A 27,531-nucleotide genomic window follows, 5' to 3' on the forward strand; every position below is an offset into this window, starting at 1 on the left:
CCACCTTCTGAGTGGCATCCTGGAGCTTACCGTCCCAGTTTTTGGTGGGATAATCATCCTGGCCGAATGTGATGCCTAAGACTTTTGCTGATTTTGGGGCCCTGGAAGGGTGTCAGGGAGATCAAACGTAGGATCCCCCCCTCCCAGCCAGAGACTCTCACACTTATCCCAGTTGATCTTAGACCCGGATGCCTCCGAGTAGCGGTCCTCCTCCAACATCACCACATCAACCTCCTCTCTCGAGGAGACGAAAATAGTGACATCGTCAGCGTACGCCACCACTCTCTGGGTGACAGCCGGCTTCACCAGACTCATCCCGATTCCCGCCAATGGTCCGCGACTCACCCTCCTAAGGAAGGGATCGATCGCGAACACATATAAGAGCGGGCTCAAAGGACAACCCTGACGGACTCCGGATCCCACCTCAAAAGAGCAGCCAGACCACCCGTTCACCAGCGGGAAACTCTCTGCCCCTGCATACAACATCTTAAGCCAATTAACAAAAGTAGTCGGTAAGCCATATCTCAGGAGGACGGACCAGAGGTACTCGTGGTTCACCCGATCAAATGCTTTGGCCTGATCTAAGGACAACAAATACCCCTTCCAGAGACCTACACTACTCCGCTCCACTGCCTCCCTGACACTAAGGACTGCACTTAAGGTGCTTCGGCCTGGAACAGTGCAGTGCTGAGCCCCCGAAAGGAGCCGGGGTGCAAACTTCACCAACCGATTAAACAGTATCTTAGCCAGAAGCTTCCTGTCCGTATTGAGAAGAGTTATGGGCCTCCAATTCTCAATACGGTTGGGATCTTTACCCTTTGACAGCAGAATCAGGGCTGACCTCCTCATTGACTTCGGCAGAGTGCCCGAGGAGAGACACTCATTGAATACCTCAGTCAAGAGGGGAGCTAAAGACTCCCTAAAGGTCTTGTACCCCTCAGATGTTAAGCCATCCATACCTGGCGACTTCTTAGGGGCAAGCCCCTCGATCGCCAGTCTCACTTCCCCTTCCCTGATCTCTTCTGCCAAAACGCCAAGAGAGCGGTCTACCCCTGGCTCAGGAATGGTTTCAGCCAGGAAAACCGACATCTTGTCTCGATCTAGATCCTTCCTCCCCAAGAGGTGTGAGTAGAAGGATCTGACGACCTCCAAGATCCCTGATCTGGACCGATTCAGGGATCCTGTACTATCAATCAGTCCTGAAATGATTTTACTACTCACTGACATCTTACAATTTCTGTAAGGTTTAGGAGGTGAGCGGTACTTCCCGAAATCCCTCTCAAAAACCAAAGATGCGTGCCTATCGTACTGACACCTCATCAGCAAGGATTTCCCTCTGGAGATATCCTCTCGGCTACCTCCAGTCGAAACGAGAAGCTCGAGTTTCCTCCTCAGACCCTGATACAAGCAGTACCTGTTCAGGGACCTGAGGCTCGAGAGCTGGCGGAAGAACCCCGCAACCCTCTTCTTGAATATCTCCCACCACTCTGACTTACTACTACATAGGTCCAGTAAAGGTACCTGACTCTGAAGAAAATCCTCAAAGGACTGTCTTACCTCCGCTTCCTCCAGGAGGGACGAATTCAGCTTCCAATAACCTTTACCCATTCGGGGGGTCTCTGAAACATTCAGGGAAAACAAAATCATACAGTGATCAGAGAACTCCACCTCAACCACGGACACTGCGGAAGAGACGGCTTCCTCCTTTAAATAAAACCGATCTATCCTAGACCTGCGACTACCTTGATGATAGGTGAAACCCGCGTGGCCCGAGGGGCTCCGGATGTGGGCGTCCTCTAGGCGAGCTTCTCTAGCTATGCTAATCAGTGCCCCACTATCGCAAGTCAGCGGACTATTGGAGCCTCTCCTATCTTGGGATCTCGTGACAGTATTGAAATCCCCTCCAAAGATCACTTGCCGACTCGTAAAAAGAAAGGGCTTAATTCTCATAAAGAGATCTTTACGGCCCCGCTTAGTTTGTGGGGCGTAGATGTTAATGAGCTGGAGCTCTTGTCCCTTCATGAAGACATCTAAGATCAGGCACCTCCCCATTTCTATTTCAATAAACTGTCGGCATTCAACAGGAGCAGTAAAAAGGACCGCCACCCCACTATACGGTTCAGCCTCAAGAGACCAGTGGGAGGGCCCGCGCCTCCACTCTCTTCTGGCTTTTACCAGAGAGGCTAGATCTGACAACCTTGTCTCTTGTAAAAAGAAAATGTCGGCTTCAACACGGCCGAGAAAATCAAAGGCTGCAAATCTAGCCGTATCCGACTTTATGCTGGCACAATTAATAGATGCCAGAGTCAATGAGGTGAGTGCCGCCATAGAGGGTGATTAAATTAGACGGCCACACCCTTTACTTTTTCTTTCCTTTCTTTTTGGTCCCCTCATCCCCCGAAGAAGATGAGAGGGCAGGACCACTCTTTGATCTTTTTTTGGACTCGGATAGATCAATATTGTCACCGTCTCCCTTCGGCCCCGGTCTAGCCCTGCCCTCCGAGGAAGGTGCCTCAACAAGACAGGGCCCAGTTCCCCCCAGAGGCTCTTTCTTCCTAGGCACCCCGCCCTCACCCTCCCCCTCCAAGGAGGGGGAGGAGATGGTATCGAGGACGAGGTACCGATTTGACAGGTCAATCAGAGGGGGGGCAGTCAGGCTTCCGTTTTGGACCTGGCCCGTAGTACAAGGAACAGAGGACTCGGACCTCTTCTTTCTCCCTTTCCTTTTGCCCTTATCTTTCTTTTTAGGCCTCTCCCCACTATACTCATCCACACTTTCATAGTGGGAGGAATCAGAAGGGTCGGCCATATTGCCATCCTCTTTGCGCAGCCTCCTGATCTCCTCATCTAGCACGTTCTCCTCCAGGGCTTCAGCAGTTACAGGGCCAGCCTCAGGAGCAGGGGCTGAAGCCAACCCTGCCACCTGGGTACTCTCCAGCTCCCTACTCCTTCTACGATTTTCCTCCCGCCTTAGTTTGGCGGGGCACTTTTTCCTTCTCACAAGCCCTGTTGCGCCCCCATCCCTGCCCGTACCCTCCCCAGCCGAGGCAACTTCACAGCTCTCCTCAGCCAGAGCGGCCGCTGCATGGGCGAAGGCGCTAGGACAATGGCTAAAAGGGTGTCCAAGGACACCACACAGGTGGCACCGGATCTGCTGACAGGATGCGGCCAGATGACCCACCCCACAACACAAAGCGCAGACCTGCACAGTACAGGCTGCGCTAAAGTGGGTGACACCTGTGACAGACCTTAGGCTGCCCCTTGTAGAAGACCTGAATCCTATCATGTCCAAGGAAGGCGGCTGACGGAATGTGGGCAACCGTACTGCCTGAACGCTTGAGTTTGAAGGAAAACGTCCAGGCCCCAGACCAGATCCCGTGCTCATCAAAGTTTTTTTTGGGCATGTCCGTCACATCCCCATACCGACCGAGCCAGGTCATGATGTCATAACAAGAAAGCGACTCATTACGGGTCAAAACGGTCACCTTCTTGACAGAGTTCTGATGGGAAATCGCCTTTACGGAGAAATCCCACCAGTCAGGCTCGTTCTTCGCCACTTCATAGTTTGACCAGAAGAGTTCAAGATCCTCTGGCCGAACGAAACTGACCTCAAATTCAGACGAACCGTAGGGGTGAATCAGGGCAGAGATATCACTCGCCCTGAATTCCATCTGAAGGAGGAGCTCAACCACTTTAGCGCGAGGTGGACACGCATCCTCGCCCCTCCAAATCAGACGGACCACATTCCTATGATTATTGTCCTGCCCGGGTGTCAGGAGGGACCAGACCACCTCCCCATTCCGCTCTCGGAAAGCCCACAAACCGTGCCTCTCTATCCAGAAAGACAGGTCGACCTCACCCCTTCCCTCTACCTGGATCGACCTGTCACCCCTGCGTAGAGCCTCCAGGAGGTGCTGTTGCAAATGGCCCCCAGGGCCGGACGGAGACGGGGATGCCCCTGAACCCCCGGCAGTGACATTGGCATAGCTCCTAGGAGCAGTCACTACCGGGGGGCAGCCAGACCAGACCCAGAAAGAGATTCAGAACCACCTATACCACTATTCACACCACTACTCTCATCCACTTTATTTCCATCCATACCAGACTTCCCATTCATACCACTACCACTCCCACCAACATTCCCTCCACTGACACTCCCACATACACTCCTCTCATCCACAACACTACTACACTCAGCATTCACACACCCTGCACTCTTGACCTGACTAATAGATTCTGGACTGGCTGGGACTTGTAGTATTGCTGGCTTCAGAATAGTCTTTTTTTCTGGCTTAGCTGCTGCTGCTGCTGGGGTTGACACTGATGGCTCCTCCTCCATGGCTGGTGTTATTATCAGAGTCTGAGGCTGCCCCACCGAGCGCACCCAAGCTCCTCCCACAATGCCAGCACCTGCATTGCCCCACCGCACGGGCTCTGCGGATGATTCCAGTACCCGGACACTCCCCTCCCCTCACAGAAGAGTGCCCCGCAGTGCCCGTAGAACACACTATACTCGGAGGACCGCCCCCCGAGCACATGGACCTACCACTCGCCGCCACCGGCACATGGACACTCCCCCCCCCCTCACAGGGGAGTGCCCTGCATTGCCGGTAGTGCCCACAGTTCAATTCCTATAGGTCACCTAGGGGACCCAAAAATAACCCAATTTCCCATATATTCCCAAAAATGTATTATTAACTCATAATTAAGCACACAATTTGGTTTAAAAACCCAGTGTTTTTCCGCTCCTGAGGTATTAGATGCTATACAGCACTCTCAACATTCATGATCGGTGTACACCTGCAGTGTGTACAACCAATGCAGGAGCTAACACTGATGTTTAAAATCAAAGCTCAGCCCCCCTCAACATGTTTCGCTGCTAGACGCAGCTTTGTCAAGAGGTTAGCGGGCACTTCAAAGCTCAGCCCCCTCAACATGTTTCGTTGCTGGACGCAGCTTTGTCAAGAGGTTAGCGTGCCCGCAGAGCAGTGTGGTCAGACAGAAAAGAAATAAAAAAAAAAGAACTTCCTCTGTAGTATACAGCAGCTGATAAGTACTGGAAGGATTAAGATTTTTAAATAGAAGTAATATACAAATCTGAATACAAATGTGTGCAGCTCACAACCCGTATCCGAAGTTAAGAGTGGAAGAAAATATATTTAAAGGAAAATTTCAACCACCCCTCAATACCACCACCCTGCTGGGTACACAGTAAATGAATAGTTTAGGAAACAGTTAGTTTGAAAAAATGCAAAGGATTTTTATTAAAACACAATAGATTAAAAAGGTAATTTTAGCAGATAAAAAACATAATTAACAGAGCAATAGTAATATGTATCTATAATATTTTACCATTGGGCCCTAATGGTATAGTGTATGGATATAGCACTGCAGATAATAAAATGTTAATCCAGAAATAAGATGTTTGAGATAGTAAAACAGTCTTATAAGTTGTCATACTGAGCTGTTCAAAGTCATTTAGGGGTTAAGTGTTTCTCACCCTGTCCGCTGGTCCCCGTGCTGCAACGGGCCGAAGTTGGTGCAGGTTACAGTTGGTATGTTGTAACCGAAAGCTTGGCTGCTGTGTGGGGCTCTGGCATGAGACTCCTACGTCGGAGGACCGCACGTCAGAGGACCGGAGCACTCGTGGAGATGTCAGCATGCAGAAGCAAATCAGTGCGGCAGGTAGGTGAAACTCCCAACTAGGGCAGCAGGTGTATGAACAGCTTGATCAGATTAGTGGATCAGCTTCTATGTAAGCAGTGTGTCTCTGTAGTTCTCTGTTCAGACAGAGTCTAAGCCTAGACGTGTTTCAGGGTGCTCAAAACGACCCCTTCTTCAGTAGGCAAAATTGTATGCAAATTGTATAAAATTTTGCCTACTGAAGAAGGGGTCGTTTTGAGCACCCTGAAACGCATCTAGGCTAAGACTCTGTCTGAAAAGAGCACTACAGAGACGCACTGCTTACATAGAAGCTGATCCACTTATCTGATCAAGCTGTTCATACACCTGCTGCACTAGTTGGGAGTTTCACCTACCTGCCGCACTGATTTGCTTCTGCATGCTGCCATCTCCACGAGTGCTCCGGTCTGACGAATTCAGCAGAGGTCAGACACCATCGTGGCCGCACGCAGCTGCCGCGGACCTCCGAAGTGGGAGTCTCATGCCAGAGCCCCGCTTCCAGACGGATTCCAACTTATGCACAGCAGCCAAGCTTGCGGTTACAACATACCAACTGTAACCTGCACCAACTTTGGCCCGTCGCAGCACGGGGACCAGCGGACAGAGTGAGAAACACTTAACCCCTAAATGACTTTGAACAGCTCAGTCTGACAACTTAAAAGACTGTTTTACTATTTCAAACATCTAATTGCCGGATTAACAGTTTATTAACATAAACCGGTCGGCCAATACTAGCAATGCATATCCATACATTATACCATTAGGGCCCAATGGTAAAATATGATACATACATATTACTATTGCTGTGTTAATTATGTTTTTTATCTGGTAAAATTACCTTTTTTACCTATTGTGTTTTAATAAAAATCCTTTGTATTTTTTCAAACTAACTGTTCTTAAACCATTCATTTACTGTGTACCCAGCAGGGTGGTATTCTTGAGGGGTGGTTGAAATTTTTCTTTAATTTACAAATCTGTTTAACTTTCTGACACCAGTTGAGTTAAAAAAAATATTTACACCGGAGTACCCCTTTAAACCAGTCTGTGTGCCGGACACATGTAATGTTTGTCATTTGTCTGTTAAAATTTTACAGCAGAATTTCAAAAAAGAAAATTTATATTAGCCGAATACACAACAGAGCAAAGGGAAATCTGGATGGTCTTAGGACAGCAATTCCCAGAGAAAGGTGATAAAAGGGATTTTTGAGGAAACTTATGTACAGTATATGGGGGAAAAAAACTGATAAAGGCTACTGAAATAAATAGGGACCATAAAAAAACTTGATATAGGGTAAATTTAGATCCTATACAGTGATGATTTTTTTCAAGTAATACTTGAGTTATAGATTTAAAGTTGTCTACATATTGGCTGACACACAGTATCATGTGAATCTTAAGTAACATAAAAAATTTGACAGTGTTTACATAAAATATATCAGCATTTACTTAAGGTGGTGGCCACAGTTAATAGGTTGATGTAAAGGTTACATTGCTGTGTATAATCAGGGAAGCACAGCAAAACTTCAAGTTGGTTTTATTCAGTTTGGGTCATAAAGACGATAACAATTACAATAACCATATATGTAAAATATTATTTTCATTAAAAATATTAATACTCTTTAACGGGGTATATATGGCATAGCCATAAATGTCTGATAGATGAAAGTCCCACCCATTTTAAGAACAAGGGCCTCTAGGCCTCACTGCAGTGTTCAGTATGCTAAAAAAAAAAAAAAACACAGCCAGACTGTTTTTATGTAACTCCCATTTGACTTTATGGAGAGTTCCATATACAGCATCAGAAGCTATTCAGTCTCCGTAACTCAGCAGTAACGTAAACAGCGTTGTTTGTGATATAACAGAGTTTATGCAAACCTTATGTAAAGTGCATAAAAGTCAGCCTGCTCATCTGTGGATATGCCATATATGCCCCAGGTGCAAATACCCCTATACACCAAAGAGTCACGAGTTCCATCTTAATAAATCAAGTTAAAAAAAAATAAAATACCTGAAACCAAATGCTACAATTATGGTGGCACAAATCAGGCTGAACGTAACACAAATGGCCCAAGCCACATAGACACACCATGAAGGCAAAACCTTGTTTCCGTGAAGGACAGAATTTTCAAACAAGCTGTGATCTGAAGAGACAAAACCAAAATACAAAACCTGTATGTTTTAACTATTCCATGAAAGAACAACAGACATTTGATCTGTCTTGACCTTTCTTAAACCTTTTCTGACAAAACAGTTTACAATGTTTTTACTTCTGACACTAAGAATTCTGGATGGGCAAAGTGTTTTTCATAAATGACAGATCATCTGAGGACCGGATGTCTGGTGTTTTATAATACCATATTTTAATCTTATGTTTATTAGTGGTGATAGTATTTGTTTGCTCTTTTCACTTACATTTTTATATCTAAAAAGTCAACAATGTGCCCTGTTTACATTATTTATATATATTTTAGTGATTAGAGGTGTAAAAGTTTACCTTCCAACACGATGATGGGATGGGGATTCATCAAGAATGGTGTAGAAGAGAACATCTTTTTACCCGAATAATTTGTGTGGTAGAAACTATGTACCTGTACCGAATGTCTTAAATAGCACAGGGCATATGATCAATATGGAGGTGACCACATTTTCTTACTCAGTACTCCACTTTGTATGGAGCCTCATCTGCAACGTTTTCTGGCACTTAGTCTGTGCGACAAAATGTGCGACTTTTTAATAATGCTGACCACTGCCAGTTTTGTGAGCCAATTCAGGGTTGGTATAGATTTGCAACAAATTGAGGTCTTTGCAACAAACTGTGTGACAATCGCACATGATAAATACCTGACCAATGTAAAAAGTTAACCAGACTATAGCATAGCTCCACAGTTTTTGAAAAGTTTTCTAAAGCAAAAGTCGCATTGAAAAGTCTCTAAACAGCATCTGAGACAAATTGTGAAATTTACACCACAAAAACAGAGTAAAAATAATAAATGCCCCCCAATGACCCTAAACACACATCCAAGACATCAATGACCCTAAACACACATACGGACAATCCCCATCAAACAATGTCATGTATTAATGAAATGTCTCTATGTGACAATTCAAGCTACAACATTGAATTCAAAGAGAGATATTTCACCACTCAACATTATAGCAGCATTTATTTTTGTACCTGATGAGTACTGAGAACATGAGTTATTTTCACAATCCTTAAATTCTTTTAGAACAGTTTTTCCACCATTAATGGAACTACAGTCTTCAAATCCACTTGAGCTTTGAGTAGAAACAGATGGGCATTGATTCTTGTACCTCCTGCTCCCATTTCCAAAGTAAATACTTGAAGTAGTAAAATCCCTCTGTGTAGAGAATAACAAAGTAAGCGGGACATAAAATGTTGTAGATGCCAGGAGGACATTGAACATTCAGGACACATTTGGAAAGGAGTAATTGTAGTATGGAAAGGGTTAATGTGGTGGCCCAGTACAGGAGTTGTACCCCTGTACCCTAGCTGCCCAGTCAGGCAGTCTCCCTGCAGTGTCCCCTGGGCCCCACTGCACCTGTTTTCCTTCTATATTCACTTGTATATATGTTATCTAGTGTATTATACCTGTAAAGTGTTATGTCTTTAAAAACAGTTGTCAGGTGATTGAAAAGTTGTCATGTGATTGTAACCCAGTGAGGTATCAGTGACCATGTGACTCAAGGGTCACCTATGGTACCCCTCCTGGTCTCCCCCATAAAAACCCTGGAAGGAGCTAGCTCACTCTCTTGAGTTTCAGTTAAAGGGGTACTCCTGTGAAAAACTTTTTTTTTTTTAATCAACTGGTGCCACAAAGTTAAACAGATTTGTAAATTACTTCTATTAAAAATCTTAATCCTTCCAGTACTTATTAGCTTCTGAATACTACAGAGGAAATTATTTTCTTTTTGGAACACAGTGCTCTCTTCTGACATCTCTGTCCATTTTAGGAACTGTCCAGAGCAGCATATATTTGCTATGGGGATTTTCTCCTACACTGGACAGTTCTTAAAATGGACAGATATGTCAGCAGAGAGCACTGTGCTCGTGATGTCCGCAGAGAGCTCTGTGTTCCAAAAAGAAAATAATTTCCTCTGTAGTATTCAGCAGCTAATAAGTAATGGAATGATTAAGATTTTTTAATAGAAGCCATTTACAAATCTGTTTAACTTTCTGGCACCAGTTGATTTAAAAAAAAAAAAAAAAAAAGTTTTCCACCGGAGTACCCCTTTAAGTATTTGCTAAGGTCCAGTGCAGTCAAGTCCTAAGTGTGTCTGGAGTCCAGAGGAGGCCTCAAGTCCACTACCCCCAGGTCCCAGTCAGAGCCTGGTAAGCTACAAATGGAGTATAGTCAGTCTCAATCAAGTCATAGTCAAAGTCAACCTGTCTTCAGTCAGTGTGGCCTGCATCAAAATTGCCCCAGTCCACTACAAGTCCAAGCAAGCCCTAAGGTCTCTGAAGTCACTGGTCACCTCCGTGGGCCTGGCTAAGCTGTATAGACTATTGCACCTATCTATCTCAGTAAAGCTACCATTGTTCCGTAACTTGGCGTTGGAATCATTATTGCCCCCATGCCTAGCCTAGGATCCAGCGGTATACCTTTGAGTGGTATTGAGGATAAACCACGCCCTGGTGTCACGAATACAAGGGGTTAATGCAATCTGCCCCTAGGGCAATTCCATCTGCCCTGCATCAAACCCTCTACCACATTAACATTTCAGATATTTAACTTTACCCCATGTTTGCAGCAACAATGAAATTTAGGCAGTACAATTAGGCTGGGTTCACTTGGCATAGATCTCAATGCAACTGATGCCATAACTGATGACAACATGCATCAGTTGTCATCAGTTGTATGGCATCCGGCATCCATTGTTTCTGGACGGCGGACAGGGGAACACAGCGAGCTGAATTCCCCTGTTCAGTGACATGTGACATGTCCAACCATCTGGCGTCAAAACTGAGACGCTGGATGATTGTGAACTGTCCCATTCAAATGAATGGGATCAGTTCTTGCATCAGTTTCCCTCCAGTGCATGCCGGAGGGAAACTGCCTGAGGCCTGATATATGTAATCCCAGCCTTGCAAAGTTGTTGACTTTCTACAATACTATCTCTTGGGATTGCTACAATCCCAGCCTGCATAAACCAAAATACTCTAATTTGGTTTGGATAAGAAACTTGGAAAAAAAACAGTGGGGTCGCTTATACACACAGAAGCAGTATAACAGCAGTATAAACCCTACACCATAAACATGTAGAATTACATTTTTGTCACACCATTGCTCCTTTTGTGCTCTTCGGTAGTGCAGAAAGAGTGTGTTTGGCTTAGGCAAAATCCCATTTTGGTAGAAAACTACAGTTCTCATCTGGCATTATTGACATCTACTTCAGGCTATCTTTCCCCCTCTATTCCTCTGGCTTAAGAGCAAGTCTCCACACTGTGCATTTAACATTGCATTATCTTGCCGCTGAGCCTCTCACATTACTTCCCAGTCAAGCCCCCTTCTATAAGTCCCAGCACTAGAACCAAGTATGCTCAACCAGCAAATGTTAGTGATACTACAGGTCGTAACCCTAAGTGACCGGCTATAAACCTCACAGTTTGGGCCAGTAAGAGGAAAGCGATTATGTGGTAGACAACTTAAAAGATGAAATTACTTTATATTGAGGATTTTTAATTTGTACTTTGTAGGAGTCAAATTTTATAAACTGGATAACCCTTTGCTAAACTACATTCATTTTCAGGCATTACCTTTAAATGACTCCATAAGACATTCAGACAACCTATATCCTGATCACACGGGCAGAAAGACTTGTGTAGCTATATGAATAGAGAAGACACGGGAGGAGCACTTCCTGTATGTGGAATTCACATGCAATTTATCATCCTTACCTCATATTTCTTTTTCCAAGCATCATATGCCCAGTACTGGAAATGCTGCCATGTCAGATTGGATTCAAACATGGTATCTGCTGCAAATACAGAATGCTGATGCCCTATATTTGAAAAGACAGAGTAAATAGATTGCACAGAAAATACTAAACTGTGTAATAATGACAATTGCTCTAAAACAAAATATTATCCCAATGAACTGGAAAACACTGTACAGTGTTTACTAAACATTTTTTTTGTCCATTTTCCCCAAAAAAGTATTTGTGAGGTCAGACACAGATGTTAAAGGGTACCTGTCAGATCCCGCAAAAAAAAATATATATATATATTTATTTATGAGATACTCAGTACCTTATCCTGACCATGTACATCTAATGTTTATGCCTAACACCTATATATATATTTTTTTTAATACCTCTTTTCCTTAGCTCACAGTGTTAGAAATCCTCTCAGGGAAAGGGGGTGTGGGTCTCCCTTGTGGGAGTGAGAGGTCATTGGTGTGTCTGCTCATGCAGCCTTGTCCATGACTCATGGACAAGCCTGATGCTGCTGCAGGACTGGTTAGTGTCCCAGTAGTTGTGGGTACTTCAGGAGCCATTTTCTTTATTAAATATTCAAAGAAAGTTTAACCAACCATATTACAAAAAGGTCTTTAATTTTCATCAGTAACAACATATAAAAAGTTTTTTGATCTGGCAGTGCACATTTAAAGGAGAAGTCTGGCTGTTCCAATTTTTACCAATGATGTCCGAATGAGTTGCAGTCATAGCTCTGAACAGGGACCTCAAATTTCTCAAAACAAAATTTATGGCAAATATTAATCTATAGTAAGATTCTCTCTGTTTCCCTTAGCAACTAATAAAAGCGCAGCTATCATTTTTCCAACTGAGCTTAAATTGGTTGCTATGGGCTACAAAAAGTATTTTAATATATGACAGCTTGAAAAATCGTCCTATTTCCATATCCACTGTTCATGTGTACAGGGTCAAAGTCAGGCTGAATCAGGAAATATCCTTGGCAGAATTGCTGGCACAAAGTTCTAAGCATGCAGTTGTGTACTAGTTTCCTTAACCCCTTAAGGACTGAGCCCTTTTTCACCTTAAGGACTGAGCCCTTTTTTGCAATTCTGACCACTGTCACTTTAAACATTAATAACTCTGGAATGCTTTTAGTTATCAATCTGATTCCGAGATTGTTTTTTCGTGACATATTCTACTTTAACATACTGGTAAAATTTTGTGGTAACTTGCATCCTTTCTTGGTGAAAAATCCCAAAATTTGATGAAAAAAATGAAAATTTTGCATTTTTCTAACTTTGAAGCTCTCAGCTTGTAAGGAAAATGGATATTCAAAATATATATTTTTTTGGAACACATATACAATATGTCTACTTTATGTTTGCATCATAAAATTGACGTGTTTTTACTTTTGGAAGACACCAGAGGGCTTCAAAGTTCAGCAGCAATTTTCAAATTTTTCACAAAATTTTCAAATTCGATATTTTTCAGGGACCAGTTCAGGTTTGAAGTGGATTTGAAGGGTCTTCATATTAGAAATACCCCATAAATGACCCCATTATGAAAACTGCACCCCCCAAAGTATTCAAAATGACATTCAGTAAGTGTTTTAACCCTTTAGGTGTTTCACAGGAATAGCAGCAAAGTGAAGGAGAAAATTCAAAATCTTCATTTTTTACACTCGCATGTTCTTGTAGACCCAATTTCTGAATTTTTGCAAGGGGTAAAAGGAGAAAATTTATACTTATATTTGTAGCCCAATTTCTTTCGAGTAAGCACATACCTCATATGTCTGTGTTAATTGTTCAGCGGGCGCAGTAGAGGGCTCAGAAGGGAAGGAGCGACAAGGGGATTTTGGAGAGTACGTTTTTCTGAAATGGTTTTAGGGGGGCATGTCACCTTTAGGAAGCCCCTAGGGTGTCAAAACAGCAAAACAAAAACACATGGCATACCATTTTGGAAACTAGACCCCTTGGGGAATGTAACAAGGGGTAAAGTGAACCTTAATACCCCACAGGGGTTTCACGACTTTTGCATATGTAAAAAAAGATATATATTTTTTACCTAAAATGCTTGGTTTCTCAAAAATTTGACATTTTTACAAAGGGTTAAAGCAGAAAATACCCCCCAAAATTTGAAGCCCAATTTCTCCCGATTCAGAAAACACCCCATATGGGGGTGAAAAGTGCTCTGCTGGCGCACTGCAGGTCTCAGAAGAGAAGGAGTCACATTTGGCTTTTTGCAAGCAAATTTTGCTCTGGGGGCATGCCGCATTTAGGAAGCCCCTGTGGTGCCAGGACAGCAAAAAAAAAACACATGGCATACCATTTTGTAAACTAAACCCCTTGGGGAATGTAACAAGGGGTAAAGTGAACCTTAATACCCCACAGGGGTTTCACGACTTTTGCATATGTAAAAAAAAATGTATATTTTTTACCTAAAATGCTTGGTTTCTCAAAAATTTTACATTTTTACAAAGGGTTAAAGCAGAAAATACCCCCCAAAATTTGAAGCCCAATTTCTCCCGATTCAGAAAACACCCCATATGGGGGTGAAAAGTGCTCTGCTGGCGCACTACAGGTCTCAGAAGAGAAGGAGTCACATTTGGCTTTTTGGAAGCAAATTTTGCTCTGGGGGCATGCCGCATTTAGGAAGCCCCTGTGGTGCCAGGACAGCAAAAAAAAAACACATGGCATACCATTTTGGAAACTAGACCCCTTGGGGAATGTGACAAGGGGTAAAGTGAACCTTAATACCCCACAGGGGTTTCACGACTTTTGCATATGTAAAAAAAAAATTATATTTTTTACCTAAAATGCTTGGTTTCTCAAAAATTTTACATTTTTACAAAGGGTTAAAGCAGAAAATACCCCCCAAAATTTGAAGCCCAATTTCTCCCGATTCAGAAAACACCCCATATGGGGGTGAAAAGTGCTCTGCTGGCGCACTACAGGTCTCAGAAGAGAAGGAGTCACGTTTGGCTTTTTGGAAGCAATTTTTGCTCTGGGGACATGCCGCATTTAGGAAGCCCCTGTGGTGCCAGGACAGCAAAAAAAAACACATGGCATACCATTTTGGAAACTAGACCCCTTGGGGAATGTAACAAGGGGTAAAGTGAACCTTAATACCCCACAGGGGTTTCACGACTTTTGCATATGTAAAAAAAAAAATTATATTTTTTACCTAAAATGCTTGGTTTCTCAAAAATTTAACATTTTTACAAAGGGTTAAAGCAGAAAATACCCCCAAAAATTTGAAGCCCAATTTCTCCCGATTCAGAAAACACCCCATATGGGGGTGAAAAGTGCTCTGCTGGCGCACTACAGGTCTCAGAAGAGAAGGAGTCACGTTTGGCTTTTTGGAAGCAAATTTTGCTCTGGGGGCATGCCGCATTTAGGAAGCCCCTGTGGTGCCAGGACAGCAAAAAAAAAAAAACACATGGCATACCATTTTGGAAACTAGACCCCTTGGGGAATGTAACAAGGGGTAAAGTGAACCTTAATACCCCACAGGGGTTTCACGACTTTTGCATATGTAAAAAAAAATGTATATTTTTTACCTAAAATGCTTGGTTTCTCAAAAATTTTACATTTTTACAAAGGGTTAAAGCAGAAAATACCCCCAACAATTTGAAGCCCAATTTCTCCCGATTCAGAAAACACCCCATATGGGGGTGAAAAGTGCTCTGCTGGCGCACTACAGGTCTCAGAAGAGAAGGAGTCACGTTTGGCTTTTTGGAAGCAAATTTTGCTCTGGGGGCATGCCGCATTTAGGAAGCCCCTGTGGTGCCAGGACAGCAAAAAAAAAACACATGGCATACCATTTTGGAAACTAGACCCCTTGGGGAATGTAACAAGGGGTAAAGTGAACCTTAATACCCCACAGGGGTTTCACGACTTTTGCATATGTAAAAAAAAATGTATATTTTTTACCTAAAATGCTTGGTTTCTCAAAAATTTTACATTTTTACAAAGGGTTAAAGCAGAAAATACCCCCCAAAATTTGAAGCCCAATTTCTCCCAATTCAGAAAACACCCCATATGGGGGTGAAAAGTGCTCTGCTGGCGCACTACAGGTCTCAGAAGAGAAGGAGTCACGTTTGGCTTTTTGGAAGCAAATTTTGCTCTGGGGGCATGCCGCATTTAGGAAGCCCCTGTGGTGCCAGGACAGCAAAAAAAAACCACATGGCATACCATTTTGGAAACTAGACCCCTTGGGGAATGTAACAAGGGGTAAAGTGAACCTTAATACCCCACAGGGGTTTCACGACTTTTGCATATGTAAAAAAAAATGTATATTTTTTACCTAAAATGCTTGGTTTCTCAAAAATTTTACATTTTTACAAAGGGTTAAAGCAGAAAATACCCCCCAAAATTTTAAGCCCAATTTCTCCCGATTCAGAAAACACCCCATATGGGGGTGAAAAGTGCTCTGCTGGCGCACTACAGGTCTCAGAAGAGAAGGAGTCACGTTTGGCTTTTTGGAAGCAAATTTTGCTCTGGGGGCATGCCGCATTTAGGAAGCCCGTGTGGTGCCAGGACAGCAAAAAAAAAACCACATGGCATACCATTTTGGAAACTAGACCCCTCGGGGAATGTAACAGTGTTACAGTGAGTACTTACACCTCACATGTTTTTTGAACAGTAGGCCATAAAAGTGAAAAATTTGATTTTTTTGCACTATATTGATAGCGTTACCCCAAATGTTTCATTTTCACATTGGGTAATAGGGCAAAAGGCCCCCAAAATTTGAAGAACAATTTTGTCTGAGAAAAAAAATACCCCATATGTGGATGTAAATTGCTCTGTGGACGCACTACAATGCTCAGAATGGAAGGAGTGAAAATTTTGTTGAAATTGAAGTCGGGGGTCATGTGCATTTATAAAGTACCCAACATAAAAAAAAAAACACATGTGACACCATTTTGGAAACTACACCCCTCAATGAACACAACAAGGGGTACAGCGGGAAATAACACCTCATAGGTTTTTTGAAAAGTGGGCCATAAATTGAAAAATTAGATTTTTTTTTACAGTAAAATGCTTGGGTTACCCAATTATTAACATTTTCACAAGGGGTAATATGAGGAATTGGGTTACAAATTTTGGAGGGCTTTTCCCCCTGACTATAAAAATACATCCACATATGGGGTAACGTGCTGGACGGGCGCACAACAAGGCTCAGAAGTCATAGAGGTCACTTTGTATTTGTGGCCTATGGCATATCAGTAGCTGACGGTTACATACATTCCGAGGAAAATACAAAAATGAAACACCCACATGTGAGACCATTACAGAAAGTACCCACCCTGGGGAATGGGTATAGGGGTAAAGAGGACATTTTGAACGCACGGGTGTTTCCTAAATTTATTTTCCAGGAATGGATGAAGGTTAGCTTTTGAAAATTGCAATTTTCAACCTATACTCTGCTTCATTTTTCTGGGAACAACTAACATGTGACTCCGAATTGTCGCCTGGAAATACGACAGAGCTCAGCGAGAACTCTTCACATTTGAGGCGGATGTTTGTTACGGACCTAAAAGTTACATACATTCAGAGGAAAATACAATAAAGGAACACCCACATGTGAGAATACTACAAACAGTACACCCCCTAGGGAAGGTGTATAGGGTGAAGTGGAGATTTGGAACAGACGGGTGTTCCCTTCATTTATTTTCCAGGAATGGATAAAGAGTACTATGGGGGGAAGAAAATTGCAATTTTAGAACTGATATGCCAATTATTTTCCCAGAATGATGACCAAGAGTACAGCCAAAAGTAAAAAGGATGCCCGCCCCAAACCCTATACTCTGAATCATCATTCTGGGAAGGGGATGTATGGGGCCGTCCCTATTCTGTTACCTCAAATGCGCAACCCGCTCAGGTGGGGAGAGAGAGCGTTGCACATTTGAGGCAACTGCAAACCTCCAATGCTGTTGACTCTGTGTCCCATGACCCATTTTTTAGGGGGAAGAAATAAAAAAAGATATTGGGGGTATTGGGAAAAAGGTGTTTTTTGTCATTTTTTTGGGGGGGGGGGGGTTGGTATAAAATTTGGGGAATGAAAATTAGGGCAAAGGATGGAAAATTTAGTACTCCATGGAAGTGTGATACTCCCTGAAGCAGCCTATGCAGAGGCCCGGATGATCGGGGCAAGTGTCGCATTGAGTGGTGGTGTCCTTCCGAATCCCCCTCTTGCGACACACTCTGCATTTCTTCTGAGATCGTCCCTTCTTTCCAGTGTGGGGGATCACACATGGAAAGTGTTGGCCGGGGACGATCCGGGGACCTGAAGTTCCAGAGGTGCTCTGACCCGCTCTTTGGCGGTCACCAAAGATGAGGGCCTTTAGAACTTCCTCTTGGAACTCCAGGTATGTCCCTGTGTTGCCAGCGTACTTGTACAGTACAAAAGCGTTGTACATGGCAACCTGTACCATGTAGACCGCAACTTTTTTGTACCATACGCGTGTTTTCCGCATGGCATTATATGGCTTGAGGACTTGATCAGAAAGATCAACTCCCCCCATATACCGATTGTAGTCCAGAATACAATTGGGCTTGAGGACCGGTCCCACGGTACCTCGCACAGGGACAGGGGTGCTGCCATTCCCATGAATTGTGGTGAGCATAAGGACATCCCTCTTGTCCTTATACCGGACCAACAACAGGTTCTCATGGGAAAAGGCACGGGACTCACCCCGGGGGATAGGAGTCTGCAGGGGATAGGAAGGAAGGCCTCTTTGATTCTTCCGGACTGTCCCACAAGCGACCGTGGATCTGGCGGCGAGGGATGTGAAGAGAGGGATACTAGTATAAAAGTTATCCACGTAAAGGTGGTAACCTTTATCTAGCAATGGGTGCAAAAGGCCCCAAACGATTTTCCCGCTAACACCCAGAGTGGGGGAACAATCTGGGGGTTCAATGCGGGAATCTCGTCCCTCATACACCATAAACTTGCAAGTGTACCCAGAGGTACTCTCGCAAAGTTTATACATCTTCACGCCATACCGCGCTCGCTTGGTCGGGATGTATTGCCGGAAGCTGAGTCTCCCCTTAAAGCTGATGAGAGACTCATCAATAGCGACCTCCCTTCCAGGGACATAGGCCTCCCAAAATCTGGCCCCGAAGTGATTGATGACCGGCCTGATTTTATACAGGCGGTCATACGCGGGATCAGTTCGGGGGGGACATGCCGCATTATCAGCATAATGCAAACATCTCCGAATGGCCTCGAACCGGGGACGTGTCATGGCCATATTGTAGAGCGGGGTCTGGTACAGGATGTCCCCACTTCAATATTGCCTGACACTGGGTTTTTTAAGTAGACCCATATGCAGCACGAGGCCCCAAAAGGTCCTCATTTCGGCTGCATCGACTGGAGTCCAGCCGCCGGGTCTAGCTAAAAGTGAGCCCGGGTTAGCGGCGACGAACTGTTGGGCGTACAGATTCGTCTGTGTAACCATTAGATTAACAAAGTCGTCACTGAAAAAATGACCGAAAAAGTCCTTTTCAGTGAACCCGGCGATGTTAATCTTGATTCCTGAGTCGCCAACAAACTCAGGAATCACGGGCTCGTGGTCCGCTGGCTCGGCCCAGTCAAGTTCTCCGGTACGAGGTACCAGTGACCTTGGCTGGGGGGCTTCACTAGTATGAGCACCAGGGGGACTCATACTAGCATGGGGCACAGGGTCAAGGGCAGAGGAGGTTTGCGGCGCCGCACGGCGGCGAGTTCGCCGCCTTGGTGGCTCATCATCTGAACTAGATGATGAGGAGGACGATGAAATAAGGAAGGTGGGGTCTTCATCGTCCTCTGAGCAGCTCTCGGTGTCGGAGGCAATTATGGCATATGCCTCCTCCGCCGAAAACGCTCTGCGGGCCATTTCCCTACTCTAATGGGGATACGGGTATGTGTGTGTGGGGGGGAAAACTTTATTGGTGTGTGTGCTGCGTGTGGTGTGGTGCGATATTACCTCCCTAACCCGCCCTAACCCAACCTAACCTAACCTAACTAAACTAACCCGCCCTAACAGAAAAAAAATAAAAAGGCAACTTTTTTTTAAAACAAAAAAGGGACTTTTAGCGCAAAAAAGCCCTACGCCAAAAAAAAGCGTTTATCTAATCAGTGGTGTGCGCACTGATTAGCGCTTGTGGCGGCAGGGGGCACAGAAGTCAGTGGGGGGGTCCGGCCACTCAGCCCAGAACAGTGGCTGGTGGCTTGTACACAGACCCCCACACAAAAAACCCGAAAAATAAAATAAAAAAAACGCTTAACCCCGAAAAAATGCACCCGCCTGAACCCAAAAAAAAAATGCTGATCAGTGATAAATCACTGACAGCGGTGGGACAGGCTGCACACACAGGTACGGTCCGTCCACACAGTACACGCCTGCTACTGGTGGCACGGACCGCCTATGGGTGCAAAAAAAAAATATGCGTCAACCGAAAAAAGTGCCTTTACCACAAAAAAAACGCTGATCAGTGATAAATCACTGACAGCGGTGAGGCACGCCGCACACACACAGGTAAGGTCCGGCCACACAGTACACGCCTGCTGCTGGTGGCACGGACCGCCTATGGGTGCAAAAAACGCTAGAAAACGCGAAAAAAAGCGCCGGCACCACAAAAAAAAACACTGATCAGTACTACGGGACTGATCAGCGGCGGGTGGGCTCTAACAAACGGTGGCGGACCGCTCTTTTATAACTAAGAGGGTCCGCACACACGCTTAAAAAAAATAAAATAAATAAATAAGATCTGCGCCAAAAAAAAGGCTGGCGGCAGACCGCAGCGACCCAGCAGGGCTGGGGTCACGCAGCTAAAGGTGCTACGGACCCACGGACACCCACTGAGGTACGCTGAAAAAAAAAAAATAATAAAAACTTTTTTTTTTTTAACCCTAGCCTGTCCCTACCTAAATCTAAAGCTATCCCTGGGGATTTCTGTGCCAAGGGGCCACAGAAAGGGGGCAAGGGGCACTTTTTTTTACTGAGGGGATGGTGGGCAGCACGGGGCTCCGTCCTGCACACCAGATCTCTCTGAAATGGCGGGCAGAACGGAGCAACATGCTCCTAGCCCACCAGATCCCCTCCCATTACTATGTAATTGGTGTGGCCACTTTGGCCACCCAATCACAACTGTACTGAGGGGGGTGGCCACAATGCCAGCCCCCAGTACAGCATGGATGGTGATTGGTGGTGTATACTACACCACCAGTCACCATCTATATTCGGGTCACAGGGTCACACGTGACCCTGATGACCCGGAACCGCTGCAGAACGCCGGTTAGTAGTTACCGGCGTCCTGCAGCGATCGCCGGTATAGGAGGTCCTCCGGACCTCCTCCGGCACACTGCCGGGATGTCTGCTGATAGAAATCAGCAGACATCCGGCTCCGATCCCCGCCCGGCGAGCGGCGGGGAACGGAATCGCAGCGCATCGCTCATCTGAATTGATGAGCGATGTGCTGCGATCGCCGACATGGGGGGACATAATGACCCCCCTGGGCGATATGCCGGGATGCCTGCTGAACGATTTCAGCAGGCATCCGGCTCCGGTCCCCAACTGGCTAGCGGTGGGGACCGGAATTCCCACGGGCGTATGGATACGCCCTGCGTCCTTAAGGACTCGGGATGCAGGGTGTATCCATACGCCCTGCGTCCTTAAGAGGTTAAATTACTCTTCCTTGAAGATAATAAGACAAGACCAGGCTCTGAAAAACATCCCTTTACCATTATGTTGTCTGAACCAAATGCCACAGTAGGCACCATGCATTCTTCTAGGCAGTGTTCTCTGGATATATTCTAGAAAGACTAGTTTCCACTACTCAAGCCAATGCTTAAAGAGGTATTCCAGGAAAAAACTTTTTTTTATATATCAACTGGCTCCAGAAAGTTAAACAGATTTGTAAATTACTTCTATTAAAAAATCTTAATCCTTTCAGTAATTATGAGCTTCTGAAGTTAAGGTTGTTCTTTTCTGTCTAAATCCTCTCTGATGACACGTGTCTCGGGAACCGCCCAGTTTAGAAGCAAATCCCCAAAGCATATATAGTTATATAGTTACATAGTTTATCAGGTTGAAAAAAGACAAGACAAGAGTCCATCAAGTTCAACCGAAAGCCCTACTGTGTTGATCCAAAGGTAAACCCCCCTGCCCTCCATGAGGCTGATGTCAATTGCCCCATGACAGAGGAAAAAGTCTTTCCCGACCCCAATATGGCAATCAAATAAATCCCTGGATCAACGTCCTATCCCCATAAATCTAGTATCCATAACCTGTAATATTATAGCTTTCTAGAAAAACATCCAGGCCCCCCTTGAACTTGTTTATGGAGTCAGATATCACAAAATCATATGGCAGAGAGTTCCATCCTCTCACTGCTCTTACAGTAAAGAATCTGTGTCTGTGATGATGGTGAAACCTTCTTTCCTCTAGACTTAGAGGATGCCCCCTTGTCATGCTAAAGGCCTAGGTATAATAAGATTACTAGAAAGATCTCTGTACTGTCCATTTATATATTTGTACATTGTGATCAGATCGCCCCTAAGACGTCTTTTCTCCATACTAAACAACCCCAAGCTTGATAACTTGTCTTGGTCCTGTAATCCTCTCATACTATTAACTCCTTAACGATGAAGGACGTATATTTACATTCTGCGCCGGCTCAATCGATATGCCGCGTCATATCATGGCGATCCCGACGGCCATCAACGGCTGGGACCCGAGGCTAATACAGGACATCACCGATTGTGGTGATGCCCTGTATTAACCCTTCAGATGCGGCGATCAAAGCTGACTGCCGCGGCTGAAGAGAAAGTGAAACTATCCCAACTGCTCAGCCGGGCTGTTCAGGAACAGCTTAGAGGACACCAGGAGGGACCCTACCTGCCTCCTCGGTGTCCGATCGGCGAATGACTGCTCCGTGCCTGAGATCCAGGCAGGAGCAGTCAAGTGCCGATAACACTGATCACAGGCATGTTAATACATGCCAGTGATCTGTGTAAAAGATCAGTGTATGTAATGTTATAGGCCCCTATGGGGGCCTATAACATTGCAAAAAAAAAGTTAAATAAAGTGTTAATAAAGATCATTTAACCCCTTCCCTAATTAAAGTTTGAATCACCCCCCTTTTCCCATTAAAAAAATAAAACAGTAAATAAAAATAAACATGTGGTATTGCCGCATGCGTAAATGTCTGAACTATAAAAATATATTGTTAATTAAACCGCACGGTCAATGGCGTACACGTAAAAAAAAATTTAAAAAAGCGCATTTTTGGTCACTTTTTATACCATTAAAAAATGAATTAAAATTGATCAAAAAGTCCCATCAAAACAAAAATGGTACTGATAAAAACTTCAGATCACGGTGCAAAAAATTAGCCCTCATATCGCCCTGTACGTGGAAAAATAAAAAAGTTATAGGGGTCAGAAGAGGACATTTTTAAACGTATACATTTTCCTGCATGTAGTTGCATGATTTTTTCCAGAAGTTCGACAAAATTAAACCTATAGAAGTAGGGTATCATTTTAATCTTATGGACCTACAGAATAATGATGAGGTGTCATTTTTACCGAAATATGCACTGTGTAGAAACGGAAGACAAAAAAGTTACAAAATGGCGTTTTTTCTTCGATTTTGTCGCACAATGATTTTTTTTCCACTTCGCCATGGATTTTTGGGTAAAATGACTGTCACTGCAAAGTAGAATTGGTGACGCAAAAAATAAGCCATAATGTGGATTTTTAGGTGGAAAATTTAAAGGGTTATGATTTTTAAAAGTTAAGGAGGAAAAAACGAAAATGCAAAAACTGAAAAACCCTGCGTCCTTAAGGGGTTAATTATCTTTGTCATCCTCCTCTGCATCCTCTCCAGTTCAGCCATGTCCCTCCTATACACAGGTGCACAAAACTGGACACAATACTCCATGTGTGGTCTGACTAACGATTTATACAGAGGCAAAACTACATATAGGCCTCTATGCCTCTCTTGATACATCCTAAGTTGAGCTTAATGTTAACCAATAACCCCAAGTCCTTTTTGGTAGAAGTTTTACCTAATGTTTTATTATTTGGCACATAATTATACATGTTGTTTTTACGGCCCAAGTGCATAACCTACATTTATCCACATTAAACTTCATTTTCCATGCCTGTTCCCAAGCCTCCAGCTTCCCTAGATCCCTCTATAATATTAAGTTATCCTCTGTGGTGATCACCTTACCCAGTTTAGTATCACCTGCAAATATAGAAATTCTACTCTGTATTCCCTCTACAAGGTCATTAAAGGGGTATTCCAGGCCAAAACTTTTCTTTATATATCAACTGGCTCCGGAAAGTTAAACAGATTTGTAAATTACTTCTATTAAAAAATCTTAATCCTTCCAATAGTTATAAGCTTCTGAAGTTGAGTTGTTGTTTTCTGTCTAACTGCTCTCTGATGACTCACATTTCGGGAGCTGTGCAGTTACTATGGGGATATTCTCCCATCATGCACAGCTCCCGGGACGTGACATCATCATTGAGCAGTTAGACAGAAAACTTCAGAAGCTAATAACTATTGGAAGGATTAAGATTTTTTAATAGAAGTAATTTACAAATCTGTTTACCTTTCCGGAGCCAGTTGATATATATATATATATTATGTCCTGCCTAAGCGTGTGAATAAAGCCATTGACAAGTTTTACCTGCATCTTCTCGAGTGCCGGACGTTTTCTTTTCTGTGAGAGTTCTACTAAGCCGGGAGCGGTACCGGTGTCCGCAGCACGAGATAGTGCAGCAAACGCGAGAGTGGTGAGCAGCCTGACCTTATCTGCATATATATATATATATATATAAAAGGTTTTGCCTGGAATACCCCTTTAATGCACAGAGGGTCGCAGCGGCTGTCAGCAGCCATGGACCTGCCGGTAATGGCGGACATCAGAATTCGTGCTGATGTCCGTCATTAACCCTCATATGCTGTGATCAATACAGATCACATAATCTGGGGCAGTGCGGCACTATAAATGGCTGATCTGATTGCCCGCAACACTGCCGCGGGGATCAGATCAGCCAAGATGGAGGACGGAGGTCCCCTCACCTGCCTCTGCCACTCTCCCGAGGTCTTCTGCTCTGATCTGCCTTCCAGCACACCAGAGCAGAAGATCGACCATAATACTGATCAGTGCTATGCCTATGCAATAGTAATAGCAATCTAATTATTATACATAGTCCCCTATGGGGACTAAAAAAAGTGTAAAATAAATGTGAAAAAAGTTTTAAAAAAGTGAAAAAAAATTGAAAATACCCCTTCTCCCCAATAAAGATTTAAATCACCCCTATGTCTTCTCCTTTTAGTATTCTTCTATTTCTAACATGTTTGTTTCAATAGGGTATGTGTCGTTCACAAGATCTATTTAGGATACCCTTAAAAATGTTCCATTTAGCCTGTGTACACGGGGCACGGTCCCAATCTTTGTCACCGAGGTCCCTCTTAGTTGGTAAAAATTGGCCTTTCAGAAGTTTAATATTTTTTTAGCCCCACTAGTAGACATCCTCTTATAAGATAAATAAAACTTATTTTTCTGTGGTCACTATTACCAAGATGAACCCCCACCTCATTTTCAGATGCTATGTCTGGTCTATTGGTTAGTATAAAATCCAGAAATGACCTACAGGTTTCAGCTTCCCAGTCTATGTTAGGGTAGTTAAAGTCCCCCATAATAATTACATCACCCTTCTTTGCTACCCCATCTATTTCTCTTATTAGTAGGTTTTCTGCTGCTTCTGTTATACTTGGCGACTTATAACAAACCACTATCAGTAAGTTATTGTTCTTACTCCCTCCCCTTATTTCCAAACACAGAGACTCCACACGATCATTATCCTCACCAATGTCCTCTTGCAGACTTCGCCCAAAACAGGATTTTATGTATAAGCAAACTCCTCCCGCTTTATTATCTGTACGGTCATTTCTGAACAGACTGTACCCCCCTGTATATTTACCATCTAGTCATAGCTCACATCCAGCCATGTCTCACTTATCCCCACTAGATCATAGTTTTCCTCCAACCTTAATAGTTCCAGTTCTTTCATCTTTTTATTGAGGATTCTGGCATTAATATACATGCACTTCATGTTTTCTTTCTTATTTTCTTTCCTCTTATCACTTATGACTGATCAAACCCCTCCCGCCATTCCACCCCCAGTTTTCTTACCTATCCCCATCTATCTATCACACTATGTTCCCCCTCTATGTTGTAGTACCCCTTCAGTCCCTAGGTTAAACACTCCTCCACCCTTTTGGCCATCTTCCCGAGCACAGCTGCACCCTCCCCATTGAGGTGCAGTCTGTCCCTACAGTATAGTCTGTATCCGACAGAGAAGGGTGCCCAGTTCTCCATGAACCCAAACCCTTCCTACTTGTTTAACTCCCTGATCTCCCGCTGCCTCTCTGCTGTGGTCCGTGGTAACTTTGAGGTATTTGTCTTAAGCTTGCGGCCTAAGTCCCTAAAATCATTTTTAAGGACACTCCATCTACAGTCATGGCCGTAAATGTTGGCACCTGTCAGGATCCGGACTGGCGGCTGGTGAGGACACAGGAGGTGCCAGAGAGGCGATGGTACGGGTCGTACTGGGGGTACGGTTCTAAGTAGTTACTGGTGTTCACCAGAGCCCGCCGCAAAGCGGGATGGACTTGCTGCGGCAGTAACTACCAGGTCGTGTCCCCCAGTAGCGACTCTACCTCTCTGGCAGCTGAGACTGGCGCGGTACACAAGGACTAGACAGAGGCGAGGTCAGACGTAGCAGAAGGTCAGGGCAGGAGGCAGTGGTTCGTAGTCAGGGGCAACAGCAGAAGGTCTGGATACACAGGCAAGGGAACACACTAAACGCTTTCTCAGGGCACAAGGCAACAAGATCCGGCAAGGACAGGAAGGGGAAGTGGGTATTTATGAGTTAGGGAGGTGATAGACTGATTGGGCCAGGCACCAATTAGCGGTGCACTGGCCCTTTAAATCTTAGAAAGCCGGCACGCACGGGCCGTAGGGAGCGGGGTCGCGCGCGCCGGGATGAGACCGACATAGGAGGAGGAGGGTGAGTGGAACGGGGTGCGATCCGCGAGCGGACATGACCCGCCACGCGGATCGCGTCCCCGCCGGCACGAACACAGCAGCGCTCGCGGTCAGAGACAGAGACCGGAGCACTGCTGTCAGCAGAACGCCCTGAGCGCTCCGGGGGGACAGCAGGACCCGGAGCACTCGGCGTCACAGCACCCCTAAAATTTTCAAGCGGAAATTGATTTCAGTAGCACATGTTTTTCTATACAAATGTTTATTCCCTTTGTGTGTATTATAACTAAACCAAAAAAGGGAGGAAAAAAAGCAAATTGGATATAATGTCACCAAACTCCAAAAATGTGCTGAACAAAATTATTGTCACCCTTAACTCAATATTTTGTTGCACACCCTTTGGAAAAAATAACTGAAATCAGTAACTTCCTATAACCATCAATAAGCTTCTTACACCTCCCAGCCTGCATGTTGGTCCACTCTTCCTTTGCAAACTGCTCCAGGTCTCTCTTATTGGAAGGGCGCCTTTTCCCAACAGCAATTTTAAGATCTCTCCACAGGTGTTCAATGGGATTTAGATCTGGACTCATTGCTGGCCACATCAGAACTCTCCAGCGCTTTGTTACCATCCATTTCTGGGTGCTTTTTGATGTATGTTTGGGGTAATTGTCCTGCTGGAAGGCCCAAGATCTCGGTCGCAAACCCAGCTTTCTGACACTGGGCTGTACAGTGAGACCCAAAATCCATTGGTAATCCTCAGATTTCCTGATGCCTTGTACACATTCAAGGCACCCAGAGGCAGCAAAACAACCCAAAACATCATTGAACTTCCACCATATTTTACTGTAGGTACTGTGTTCTTTTCTTT

The 27,531-nt window shown here is 44.5% G+C and overlaps 1 protein-coding gene across 5 annotated transcripts in view; it reads right to left on the reverse strand.

Annotated features, from left to right (window-relative positions):
* PKD1L1 (polycystin 1 like 1, transient receptor potential channel interacting) overlaps positions 1-27,531 on the reverse strand; it is a 329,432-nt gene that overhangs the window by 80,273 nt on the left and 221,628 nt on the right. For all 5 annotated transcript variants that reach the window (XM_056520283.1, XM_056520285.1, XM_056520284.1 and 2 more), the window contains 3 exons: positions 11,600-11,703; positions 8,858-9,041; positions 7,691-7,823 (listed from right to left, as the gene is read on the reverse strand). In XM_056520283.1, coding sequence (XP_056376258.1) covers positions 7,691-7,823; positions 8,858-9,041; positions 11,600-11,703 — 421 coding nt within the window. The remainder of the gene's footprint in view (positions 1-7,690; positions 7,824-8,857; positions 9,042-11,599; positions 11,704-27,531) is intronic.

This window comes from Hyla sarda, chromosome 5, assembly GCF_029499605.1.
Source record: "Hyla sarda isolate aHylSar1 chromosome 5, aHylSar1.hap1, whole genome shotgun sequence".
Classification (NCBI taxonomy): domain Eukaryota; kingdom Metazoa; phylum Chordata; class Amphibia; order Anura; family Hylidae; genus Hyla; species Hyla sarda.